This window comes from Pinus tabuliformis, chromosome 6 (genome assembly GCF_031772625.1).
Source record: "Pinus tabuliformis cultivar Carrire ecotype Pingquan chromosome 6, CPIR1, whole genome shotgun sequence".
Taxonomy (NCBI): Eukaryota; Viridiplantae; Streptophyta; class Pinopsida; order Pinales; family Pinaceae; genus Pinus; species Pinus tabuliformis.
Window position 1 is genome coordinate 1349545848 of NC_142292.1, and position 12436 is coordinate 1349558283.

General features: G+C 39.2%; 1 protein-coding gene across 5 annotated transcripts in view; it reads left to right on the forward strand.

Annotated features, from left to right (window-relative positions):
* Nucleotides 1-12436, forward strand: part of LOC149263633 (uncharacterized) — a 313839-nt gene that overhangs the window by 261354 nt on the left and 40049 nt on the right. For all 5 annotated transcript variants that reach the window (XR_016259290.1, XM_089426542.1, XM_089426545.1 and 2 more), the window contains one exon: nucleotides 2804-2947. Coding sequence is in view for 4 of the 5 variants with exons in the window: in XM_089426542.1 (XP_089282668.1) it covers nucleotides 2804-2947 (144 nt within the window). In the remaining variant the exon portion in view is untranslated. The remainder of the gene's footprint in view (nucleotides 1-2803; nucleotides 2948-12436) is intronic.

Here is a 12436-nt window from a genome sequence, read left to right on the forward strand (position 1 = left end):
CACATATTCACTCTTCTATATTAAGAGTGTGTATTAGTCCTTTTTCGCTACTTGGTTAAAATATGATCTTTTGAGTGGTGCAAATCTCTTGGAGATGGTCTTTTTTATGTAGATTTTTTTCCTAGGATTGAAAGAAGTGTTTCTTGGAGAATTATGTAAGTTTCATGCTTTATCTCCTATATTTTGCATATTGTAATTTTGTTAGTAGGGTTTCAATTTTGTGCCATGACCAAATGCTAATTTTGGTTTGAAATCTTGGTCAATTATATTATGCAAAATTGTTCTCTTGAAATCTACAAGGAAACTTTGATTGTGCATTCTTTATATTTAATTTCTCGCCTTACAAGGAAAATAGTTAGGGTTTTAAAAGTGGATGCCCTAGACATCTAGGAAGAAGGGAAAGAGGAAGAAATTCAATGAAATTTATGCATGGTCAACACAACAAAGATAAGTGCCATATCCTACAATGGTTTAATGGAGCCTTCTAGTTCTAAAATGCCCTTTAGAGGGTGACATTGGGCATTTTTGTGAGGACTTCTTGATATGGAGGCACTTTGGAGACATGGTCTTAGAGGTACTTTTTGGAGTATGGAGCACTCTTTATTGCATTTGGCACTTATGGCATTTGGAGCTCCTTTGGAGGATGATGTCATAGTGTAGGGGGTTTTTCTCCCACGTGTGTGCATTTTTGGCATCTTTTGTTATGTTTTTGAACTATGAGGTTGGCTTGTAACCTCACTCTTGTGGAACACTCAAAGTAACCTTTCAATTAGGGCTTTTACTTGTATTATTGTAAAAATAAGGGAGATAAGCTTCATATAAATAGGGACTCCCGCTCGTTTCATTTCATCATCACATATTGACTCTTCTATATCAAGAGTGTGTATTAGTCCTTTTTTGCTACTTGGTTAAAATATGATCTTGTGAGTGGTGCAAATCTCGTGGAGATGGTCTTTTTTATGGAGATTTTTTCCTAGGATTGAAAGAAGTGTTTCTTGGAGAATTTTGTATGTTTCATGCTTTATCTCCTATATTTTGCATATTGTAATTGTGTGAGTAGGGTTTCAATTTTGTGCCAGGACCAAATGCTAATTCTGGTTTGAAATATTGGTCGATTATATTATGCAAAATTGTTCTCTTGAAACCTATAAGGAAACATTGATTGTGCATTCCTTATATTTAATTTCTCACCTTACAAGGAAAATAGTTAGGGTTTTAAAAGTGGATGCCCTAGTCGTCCCCCCTTACTCCATTAAAATTTAAAAGCTCTCCATGGAATTTTAGAACTAGAAGGCTCCATTAAACCATTGTAGGATATGGCACTTATCTTTGTTGTGTTGACCATGCATAAATTTCATTGAATTTCTTCCTCTTTCCCTTGTTCCTAGATGTCTAGGGTTAGCCACTAAGGTTTTTAGGGCAATTTTCTGCATAAAAGTGAATTTGTGTTGGTTGTTTGTGGCTCATAATTTAGGAATTGCATCTATAAAACATATAAAGGAAAAATATAGCATAGTGCTTGGTCAACTACTCCTATTTAGCCCTGATGTCACACTTGTTTGCTGTTTATGCATGTATCTCAGCCATAAAAATCAACTTCCTAGCTCTAATCCTATTGTCTATTGGAAGGTATTTGTTCCTCTTTGTTGATTATCATTGGAAGGCCTTTTCTTTGGCTGCTATATGACATTGTGCACCTTATTATTGCATACCAATCAAACCATAACTTATAGCAGCCTTATCTTTCATCTAGGCATGGAGTATTTGTACCTTGGTATAGGAGATCCAGGTCTTTCTAGGATTTATCAGTACTCTAGGCCATATTATAGACCTCTTCTACATCATCTTAAGCCATAGCATTATAATATCCTTTAGGTGATCTAGGGAAGCCTCTTTTGTGGTCAAATACCACTAAAGAGTAGGAGAAAGGTTGTTGAGGTGATAGTGGCAACCCTTTCTTCTGTTGTCAGAAGGTCTGGCCCCGCAGAGTGAGGCTTTGCATTGGGTGTGCTAGATTTTGTAGCGACAATGATGACAGACATATCTCCTTTGCCACCTTTACTTCTAATTCTGGTATAAAGTAATGGTTCCTGTCTTTCATCCTCCTTTTACATAATGATATATCTAGCTTTAGTTCTTGTCAAGGTTTACCCCTTTTTACTCTATTTTTTATTTTTATCTGTATTTCTTCCAGAACTAATGAGTTTCCTGTGGCATTCACATATCATGATTGTGACTTGTTCTCTCTAGTCCCATTTGACATTTAATGGTCAATTGTGGACATTAATAAAATCATCTTGTCTAATTAAGACACATAGATTGGAAATAATGGTTCTTATATAATGACGAACGTTGTCTCCCTAGAAAGATAATAAATTTCAGAGCAACATGTTGTGATATGTCTCCCCCGGAATCATTGGAAAGTCTGCTGCCAACACCTTTCTATCTTTGTTGCATTGGGTTTAGATGCTTTCAAGATTATATTGTTTATGGCTTGAGATTTTTTACTGTTACATTTAGTAGGAAAATTGTTTAACCTTGCCTATGGCCTATGTACATTTTTCTTTCTTTTTGGTTGTCAGAAAGTTCATCATGCAAGTATCTTATTTCTTTTAGTTCTAGTTATTGGAGTTGAAATTCAGAATATTTTTTTATTTTTATTTTTATTTTTTTTAATTTTTTATGTAAAATTGGTACATCAGAAGTTATGCTATTGTTGACAAAGTTGTTGCTTGGATCATCCTCATTACAAGGTATCTACTTTACAATTCCTTTCTTAATTTATGTTCTTGATCTCTTTTAGCTTTTACGACTTAAAGATTCAAAAGAAGCTGTTTATGGAGCTTTAGATTCATTCGCTGCATGTGAAGAAAAGTTTCCATTAACTATTTTGAAAAGGGCATTATACCAGTTGGAACAGAAACAACAGTGGCATCGAACCATCCAGGTCTTTTCTCTTTCTCTCTTCATATACAATCTAGATAGGCTGGCATATATGTAAATCTCTGTTTTTCTTATTTGGTCTATAGATCTGGCACACATTTATAATTTGTTTCTTAACAGTAGAGGATATGATTATTCATGCTGAATTATGCATTATATGTTTATACTTTATAGTACTGCTATTTTTATGCCTTGGAGGATTTATCTTGAGTATCTTTCTACATTAAATAAGGTGCATATATCATGTATAATGATTGTCCCTACTTGTTCTTTCTTCCTAAATATGCTTAGGTTTAGATGGTTTTCACATATACACATTGAATCCTTTTTTTGGTTGTTGTAAAAATACTTCTTATATTCACATAAATATATTTATGTCAAAGAAAAACAAAAGGTGGAAGCTTATATACAATGGTATTTAAACCCTCTTAAAGCTACAAGAACATAAATAAAGTCTGAATAGGCACTAGGCTCTATCAATTTGGTGTCTTTGATATGCAAAAACCATTTTGCTAGACGACGATAATTACTAACCCTAACACCTGATCCATTACTACCTAGTACATTCCTTGCAGTGATGTTTAATTATTATGCAGATCTACTAAATAAAATACAATTAGGATCTTAACAAATTATTATAGCGGAAGAAAATTAAACCACACAGCAATCTCAATCATACGCAAACATAAGATTTCTGCCCTTCAAATCAGTCCATTCATTAAATTTAGAACCTACAAGGGCTCCTTGACTGGTATAATGGCCTACTGAGGAAAATTGAAATACAACAAGAAACATGGAGTTATCCAACTGATCAAACTCCTCTGCAGATCTGTAATGTTCCCAAAAAAATTAATTGCTAATGGGACAAAGTAGCCTATCAATCACTGTAGGCTATAGTCATCCATAAACGGGAAGAAACCCCAAAATTCCTGCTATGGGGCGAGTTTTGGGGCAGCTGGGCAATGAAACACAAAGTTGGGGGTTTTGAGTAAGATTTACTTAATCATTTAAGGAGATGAAAACTCCTCAAGAAAATCTATAAAGAGAGGAGGATTGAATTCATTTTGGGCATCAAGGTGGAACAATTCATTTCTTTCCTGAGCAATAGCTCTGAGGGTTTTAAGACCCCTTTCTACTTGTCAATTTTGGTGGTGAAAGATTCCACCCTAGTTGACTCCTCTATTTGTCTTTTATTATGTTCTGGAGAGACAACAAAGTTCTGTTTGGACATGGTTCTTATTCTAGCATAGGAGTACCATTTGGAGAAGTAACTGTTGATTTGGGGTAGCGTCAGATGTGCTCTAGCCACGAAATTTGGTGGAGAGGTTGGTGAGTCAAGTCATCTCCTTAACTCAAATTCTCTTTTTTAATAAATGTGTTTTTCCTTGAGGAACTGGTAGTCCCCTCCAAGAAATTCGATTTCCCTTTTTGTCACATGTTTCTCCTTGATTTTTGGTCCATGGTGGAGTCCACATCACTTTCTAACTTGACTTTAACTCCTTGATGATTTTTCACCTCATTTCCACATCATTTAGCATATGTGGATATTTATTTTCTCCAATTTATTTAACTGTTGTTGGCTCAATTTATTGCTACCTTTTCCACAAAACTTAGGAAAAGTGGGTTTTAGGAGTCCATAAAATTTTTTTTACCCCTGAAAGTATGTCTTAGTAGAAGGTTCATGAGGAGAGGTGTAATTTTGAGCACACATACCCCATACAACTTCTCTAGACTATACTTATTATAATTTACAATCATAATTTATTAAAATTTCTGTTCAGCGGGAAATTTTAAAAAAAAAAAAACTAAACCCTAGACCTAATCAAATTCTACGAAATTTTGCGAGTGATTTAGTATGATAATATACAATGACTCTAGACATTAGGACTCACCCAAGGCCTTGCCATCAAACTACACTCTGGCTTTTGGGTTATTTCTTAGAGGAAAAAACTCGATTAAATATTAAGTGCTAAATAGTAAAAAGTACCAATAATTAATCAAGTAAGAAAAAGCTTCCTTGAGTAAATTCGCTTGATGACAATGTCCCAAATTACCTAGGCTTGTTACATGACTCATTTCATCACACTAGCATTACTTTACAACATCCCTGTAGGGCTTGCGGAATTTGAGTACAATATAGAAGAAGACGAGAAGAAGAAGATAGATATAGTTTAAAAACACTAGTGATTCTCTGAACTTTGATGATACTTGAATCCTCTGACATATCCTTGGCCATGGAGTCATTAAATCTTCAAGTACATTTCAGTGGTCAACAAACCGAACTATACAAGATGAAGGTATAAAAAGAAGAAGGGGTAGCCTCATACCTTATGAGGGTATCTCAAATAAGACATCAACTACAATAACTTGGAGAACTAATGTCTGATTGTGAAATGATCACCATTGTTCTCAATGCACTATTTGATGGATGGGTCAAAATCTATGGAAAGAAGAAAACTACCCCATTCAATGGTCTATGGTCATTATGCAAAATTGAAGAAACCAGATTAAAGGAAGAGAATGATCTGGATCAAATGAACAAACTCAAGCATATGCAGATATGGCAAGGAAGAAAGGGAAATATGGAAAGTTTGAGCCTCGAAAGAAGTTTCAAAAGAAAATTGACATGTCTAAGATTCAATGCTACGACTGTAATGAATATGGGCACTTCAAAAGGAATTGTCCTCAACTCAAGAAGGACAACAAGAAGAGAAAGGAAAGGAATGAAACCCATGTCACCGAAGAAGCAGAAGATCCCAAAAAGAAGTCAAAGAAGGAGGAAGTAAAATACCTCTACTATGATTGAGATAACATCATATACTTAGTTCTTTTCAGTTTGTAGAAGATAGCAACCATGATGGAAAGCATCACAAGTTTGATAGAATGCATTATAGAAGAGATAGAGATGACATCATCATTGAGGCAGGGAAGAATAGCCGAAGTAGAAGTTCAAATGGTTGAAACTATCAACATAATAGAAAGGAAATAGCACATTGCATCTTCATTAGAATCATAGAAGGACAATTGAAGAAGCAGTTTATATGGTTGGAGAAAGTCATCTAGCAAGGTAGAAGATAAAGAGATAATCATACATCATCATCATTAGAACGGAACATTTGCAGAATAAGGACCATCAAGATCCTTAATTAAAAATCCTTGTTAGAAGGGTTCATCATTCTTTGAAGAAGCGTCACACAGATAGTCTACATTCCACATAGTGTGGGATCCATAGTTTAGAAGGATGATGGTATAAATATGCAACATGACAAGTTGGTTGAATTATTCTCATCTTCAAGCAAGGAAAGGAAGTTGCTAAAAGGAAGTCTAAATGACCACATGAAGGAAGAGATATGTACACATTTGGTATTAGATAGATAAAGTCATGTCATCATATGGTTGCACGTAGAATGGTTGAAAGATCTATTGTTGATTTGTGGTAGCATCGGATGTGCTCTAGCCATGAAAATTGGTGGAGAGGCTAAGGCACATAAGATCTACAAGACCCAGAAATGGTTTGGGGAAATTCCACCCGGTTGGAGAGATATTAAAATAATTAATATTTTTAATGGGGTTCTTAAGTCTAAACTTAGGAAAATTAAAATATTAATGGGTATTAATATAAAACTGGGTGAGAATGTTCTAAATGACATGGACCAAGCCAAATCTAATCTTAGTTTTTGATTAGGGACTTAATCTTGACCGTTGAAGACTCAACAGGAAAAGTATAAGAGAAGGCTTGAGGGTCAGTTGGAGACACACCAAATTGACCAGTCAGTTTGATTTTATGAAGCGAGGTTTTGCTGAGAGAATTGAACCAGTGATCTATTGCAATGAGGGGTAGTTCGGCACGAGGCCAAGAATACATAGCAGAGAGGCAGAGATAGTGCCAAAGAGACAACGTAGAGCATGGAGAGGCTGATGCAGAGGCAGCTGGGTGCTATGCAGATGCAGTTGGGAGCTACGTAGAAGGCTGAAGAGGCCAGCGTGGGTGCCACAGAGGGTCTGAGAGCTGACGCAGAGGCTTCAGTAGCTGCGCAGAGGCTAGTAGCGCTGATGCAGGGCCAAGAGGCAATGACGAAAGAATTTTCGTGGGGCAAACTTGTTGAAATTTCTAAGTTTAAATCGTTAGAAATTCTTCCTGCACAATCTGGTTTATTTCACCTACTTGTTTATTCCTTTAACAAGTTATTTAACCATATAAATCCTGAAAATAAACCCAAATGCAGTGTCAACCATCTACAGATCATCAACTGAAAGAATAGATAAACACACAAGGGACACTGTTATTTTTGGACAATCGTCCCCAAAAAAACCCAATGCAGGAAAATCGGTGCAACAATTCTGAGGGTTTTATTACTAAGCAACTTTCTTGAGTACAACTAGGGTGCCAAAGTGGCTCGCCCAACAAAGAAATCAATCTAGTAGTAATACCTCTCTTCGGAAGTAGATATTCAGCAAGTCTGCTCCACAAAAATCTCTCTGAAGCTTTGTTTCAGCCCTCTTGGCCTTTGCGTCACTCAGAACCCCCTGCGTCAGCCTTCTGCTGCTCTGCGTTGGCTCTTTGGCCTTCTGCGTCACCCACGCAAGCCCTGCTAGCCTCTGCACAGTCACTTTGGCCCTTTGCGTGGCTCCTGCTAGCTCTGCGTTGGTTGTTCGACACTATCTCTGCCTCTTTGTTATGCGCTCTATGCCCCTCGCTGCAACTCAGATCACTTGTTCAAATTTTCTCAGCAAACCCCGCTCCAAAAAATCGAACTTACTAATCAATGTTGGTGTGTCTCCAACTGACCCTCAAGCCTCCTCTTATACTTTTTCTATTGAGTCTTCAACGACCGATATCAAATCTTTAATCAACATCTAAGATTAGATTTGGCTTGATCCATGTCATTTAGAGCTTTCTCACCTAGTTTTATATTAATACCCATTAATATTTTTATTTTCCTAAGTTTAGACATAGGAACCCATTAAAAATATTAATTATTTTAATATCTCTCTAACCAGGTGGAATTTCCCCAAACCATTTTTGGGTCTTGGAGATCTCATGTGCTTTAGCCTCTCCATCAATTTTCATGGCTAGAGCACATCTGATGCTACCACAAATCAACAAGACTGAGTGCTGGTGAGACGGGACGGGTGACGCAGAGTAGTGGAAGTTGCCATAGTTGCTGTGGGATCGTTCATCCGGTGATTGACCAGCTGGAATATTTGTCTCCGAGGAGAGGTACTACTGTCGAGGGCATTCTTTATTGGGTGAGCCATTTCTGGCACCCTAGTTGTATTCAGAAACTGCATAATAATAAAACCCTCATATCTGTTGCACCGGTTTTCCTGCATTGGGTTTTTTCGGGGACGATTGTCCAAAAATAACGGTGTCCCTTGTGTGTTTGTCTCAGTTATTTCAGTCGTTGATTTGTATATGAGTTAAGGCTGCATTTGTGTTTATTTCAGTATTTATATTTATAAATAACTTGTTAATGGAATGAATAAGTAGGAGAAATTAAACCAGATAATGCAGTAGGGATTTCTAACATGTTAGACTTAGAAATTTCAACATGGTATCAAAGCATTGCAGATCACAGGAGAACTGAAAGCACCAACAGTAATCCGGAGAATTTGCAGCAGTAGCAGTTGTCTTGAGAGACAACGCTGTTCCAGAAGCAGAAGCAGCAAAGAAGTGATGCAGAGGGTCTGCGTCATCATTTCGAACTAAGAGGAGGGCCAGGACAGAAGCAAATTGAGGCAAATCAGACCTACGTAGTGCCCGGTCATCTTTCTCGGCCAAGAAGGATCGATGCTGTGGCTAGGAGGAGAAGATTCTACTGTTGTTGGGATTGTGCAGGGCCTGAAAGGCTCAGTTTCTTCAGTTGTCGGGGCTTGGGGAGTTGCGGGCAGATTGTGATTGAAAAGCTGGTGGGGTGTTGTTTCTGTTGGCGCAGAACAGTACCTAAGGAGACATGACCAATGTGGAGGGAGTCACTACCTTAACAAATTTCTAGCCAAGAAGTCCATATTCGAGTTGCAGTTGAAAGGAGGATTGGAGAGGAGCGATTCGACATTTGGTGGGAGGATTTCCAGCAGGGAAATCAGGACTTAGAGAGATTTCCAGGGGGAAGTCGAAACTCAGAGGGAGTCCAAAAGAGGAGTGGAAATCTTAGTGAATGGACTGAGGGATTAGGACAAGTTGGACAGGGCTTCCAAGTTTGTCATCTGGAAGGCCAGGATCCTGGCAGTCCTAGATCGACATCGCATCAAGGACTTTGCCTTGAGAACCATGGCTATCCCGATCAACCCAGCTAAGAATGAAAAGTTTGAGGATGCAATGGCGAGGGCGAAGTGCATGATCCTTAACGGGGTCAAAGATCATGTCGTTCCACATATTGCTGAAAGAACACGACAAAGGAGATGCATGATACTTTGAAGACCTTGTATCAAGGCTCTTCCGTGTAGCGGAAGATGCTATTGGAGAATCATTGGCGGTCGTATCAGATGCAGAAGGGAGAGCAGATAGATCTGTTCCTCCTCAAATTGCAGGAGATTCGTGACCAACTTACTTCTGTGGGGTCTACACCAGATCCGGAGTTTATGGTGAGGACCGCCCTGAATGTAGTCTCCGAGGAGTGGGAGACATTTGTCCAAAGTACTCTGGGCAGGGTTACTCTTCTAGGATGGGAAGAGATGTGGGCAACTCTTCGTCAAGAAGAGATCAGGAGGTTGACCAAGGTGGGGAGTAGTGGCAATGGAAGTCGAATCAAGAAAGAGGAGGATGCAGCTCTAGCATCTACAGGACAACAAGCGAAGAGGAAGAAGGATATCTCCAAGGTGAAGTGCTTCCATTGTGGGGAGCTGGGACATTATGCATCCCGATGTCCCAGGAAGAAGTACAAGGGAGGGGCTTCCAACTCCAAGGCAGCTCCAGTTAAGGCGGAGGAAGAGGTCAAGATTGATGATGGCTGTGCCATGAGTGCTCATGCACCTCTAGAGAAGAGGTGGGGAGACATCGAGTTGTAGTCAGGAGGACTACAAACAAGGGGCGGGATCCTTGAGGTGCCCAAACTCATGGATCATATTCGGCTACGGGAGCCCTTAACGACACTAGCATGATGACAGGTGTCGGGTGGAGCAAGGTGTGACAGAGCGACAAGGCAGTGCTAGAGTGCAGAAGTCTGTAGCAACATAGTAGAGGTTGCAACAGTGCGAGAGGCAAAGAAGAGGTTGCAGCAATGCAATGGCAGCAGAGGGAGCACATGTTAGCAACAGAGGTAGCTCCAGCATCACGAGGCTTCCAGACTGACCAGGATGTCAGTGTTTGGGTGAAGTCAGTTACTTACTTCTCGGTAACTGAGTTGTAGTGCAGCAGTTAGCAGTGGAAATGCTAGGGGCAACATATTGAGAGGGAGCTACAGTACAGATGTAATAGTGGCACTAGTAGTGTCATGTGCAACAGTATAGGAAGCAACAATGCAGATGATGTGAGGCAGCAGGCCAAGCATCAGTGCAGGTACCGGTGCAGAGGATCAGTGTGATGTTTCAATGATGGAGAATTACTAGAGCACATTCCTCGCTAAGGGGGGGTGTTTATTTGTGGTAGCATCGGATGTGCTCTAGCCATGAAAATTGGTGGAGAGGCTAAGGCACATAAGATCTCTAGACCCAGAAATGGTTTGGGGAAATTCCACTTGATTGGAGAGATATTAAAATAATTAATATTTTTAATGGGGTTCCTAAGTCTAAACTTAGGAAAATTAAAATATTAATGGGTATTAATATAAAACTGGGTGAGAATGTTCTAAATGACATGGATCAAGCCAAATTTAATCTTAGCCATTGATTAGGGACTTAATCTCGGCCGTTGAAGACTCAATAGGAAAAGTATAAGAGGAAGCTTGAGTGTCAGTTGGAGACACACCAAATTGATCAGTCAGTTTGATTTTTTGGCGCGGGGTTTTGCTAAGAGAATCGAACCAGTGATCTGTTACAGTGAGGGGCAGTTCGTCACGAGACCGAGAATACATAACAGAGAGGCAAAGATAGTGCCAAAGAGACAGCGTAGAGCTTGGAGAGGCTAACGTAGAAGCTGAAGAGGCCAGCGTGGGGGACGCAGAGAGTCTGATAGCTGATACAAAGCCTTCAGTAGCTGCGCAGAGGCTAGCAGAGCTGGTGCAAGGCCAAGAGGCAGCGCCGGAAGAATTTTCGTGGGGCAAACCAAGTGTTGGTGAGCCGGGAAGGGTGATGCAGTCCCTGCAGAGTGACGTAGAGCATTGGAAGCTGCCATAGTTGCCATGGGATCATTCATCCGGTGATTGATCAGCCAGAATATTTGTCTTTGAGGAGAGGTACTACTGTCGAGGGCACTCTGTTGGGTGAGCCATTTCTAGCACCCTAGTTGTATTCAGAAAATGCATAATAATGAAACCCTCATATCTGCTGCACCAGTTTTCCCGCATTGGGTTTTTCCGGGGACGATTGTCCAAAAATAACGGTGTCCCTTGTGTGTTTGTCTCAGAGTCTCAGTTATTCTAGTTGTTGATTTGTATATGAGTTTGGGTTGCATTTGTGTTTATTTCAGTATTTATATTTGTAAATAACTTGTTAATGGAATGAACAAGTAAGAGAAAAAAAACCAGATAATGCAGTAGGGATTTCTAACGTGTCAGACTTAGAAATTTCAAGCATGAAGAAGAAACTCTTCCATTAGAATGATACATGAAGGTAATGTGCCTTGAACTCTTTTAGATATTGGCAAAAATGAAATCAACATAATATGACCTCATGAAGAATACGAGAAAGTTGGCAACTATGGTTTCTATGATGAAGGAACTACGTAGAGAAGATCCTGAGGAAGCCATATGCAAAGAAGGTGAAAAAAGAGTTCGTGAAATATGTATCTATAGTCACATAGATACAGATAGCAAATAGTTGTTGTTGACAAGTCCCTAGTTAAGAGGGAGCTTGGGCAAGTCCCTAAGTAAGAGGGAGCTTGGGTATATTCCTTTTATAGGAATGAGTAGATCCTCCCTAGTTGAGAGGGAGAGATAGACATGTCATTCTTGTCTTCTTTATGAAGAAAGAATGGAGGATTGGGTAAGCATCTGAGACTGATACCGATACTCTTTGAGGATGAGGTAGGGCATCCAATAGGTAAGATTAGTCAAAGAAGAAATTCCATGATGATTTGTATATCCAAGATGGGAATGGTCCTAGAAGGACATACCTTGTGAACATCTGAATGGGGTATGTGCCTTGAGAGACAATGATGAAGGTGTCTACAAATCATTTGTCTCCCCGGCATTGTGCTCTGATCTTGTGGAGAGATAGAGCTATTAGTCAAGGCCTTGCTTTGTGACAATGCTAGTTGATATGATGAGATGCAATGCTATAAGCTGAGAACATAGCTAATGAGATGGCTTATCAATCTGACTCTTCTTATGAGAATTCTTTAATATGAGAATGTCCAAGTACCTTATATGTAGTATGAATGCCTCCCTAGTTAAGA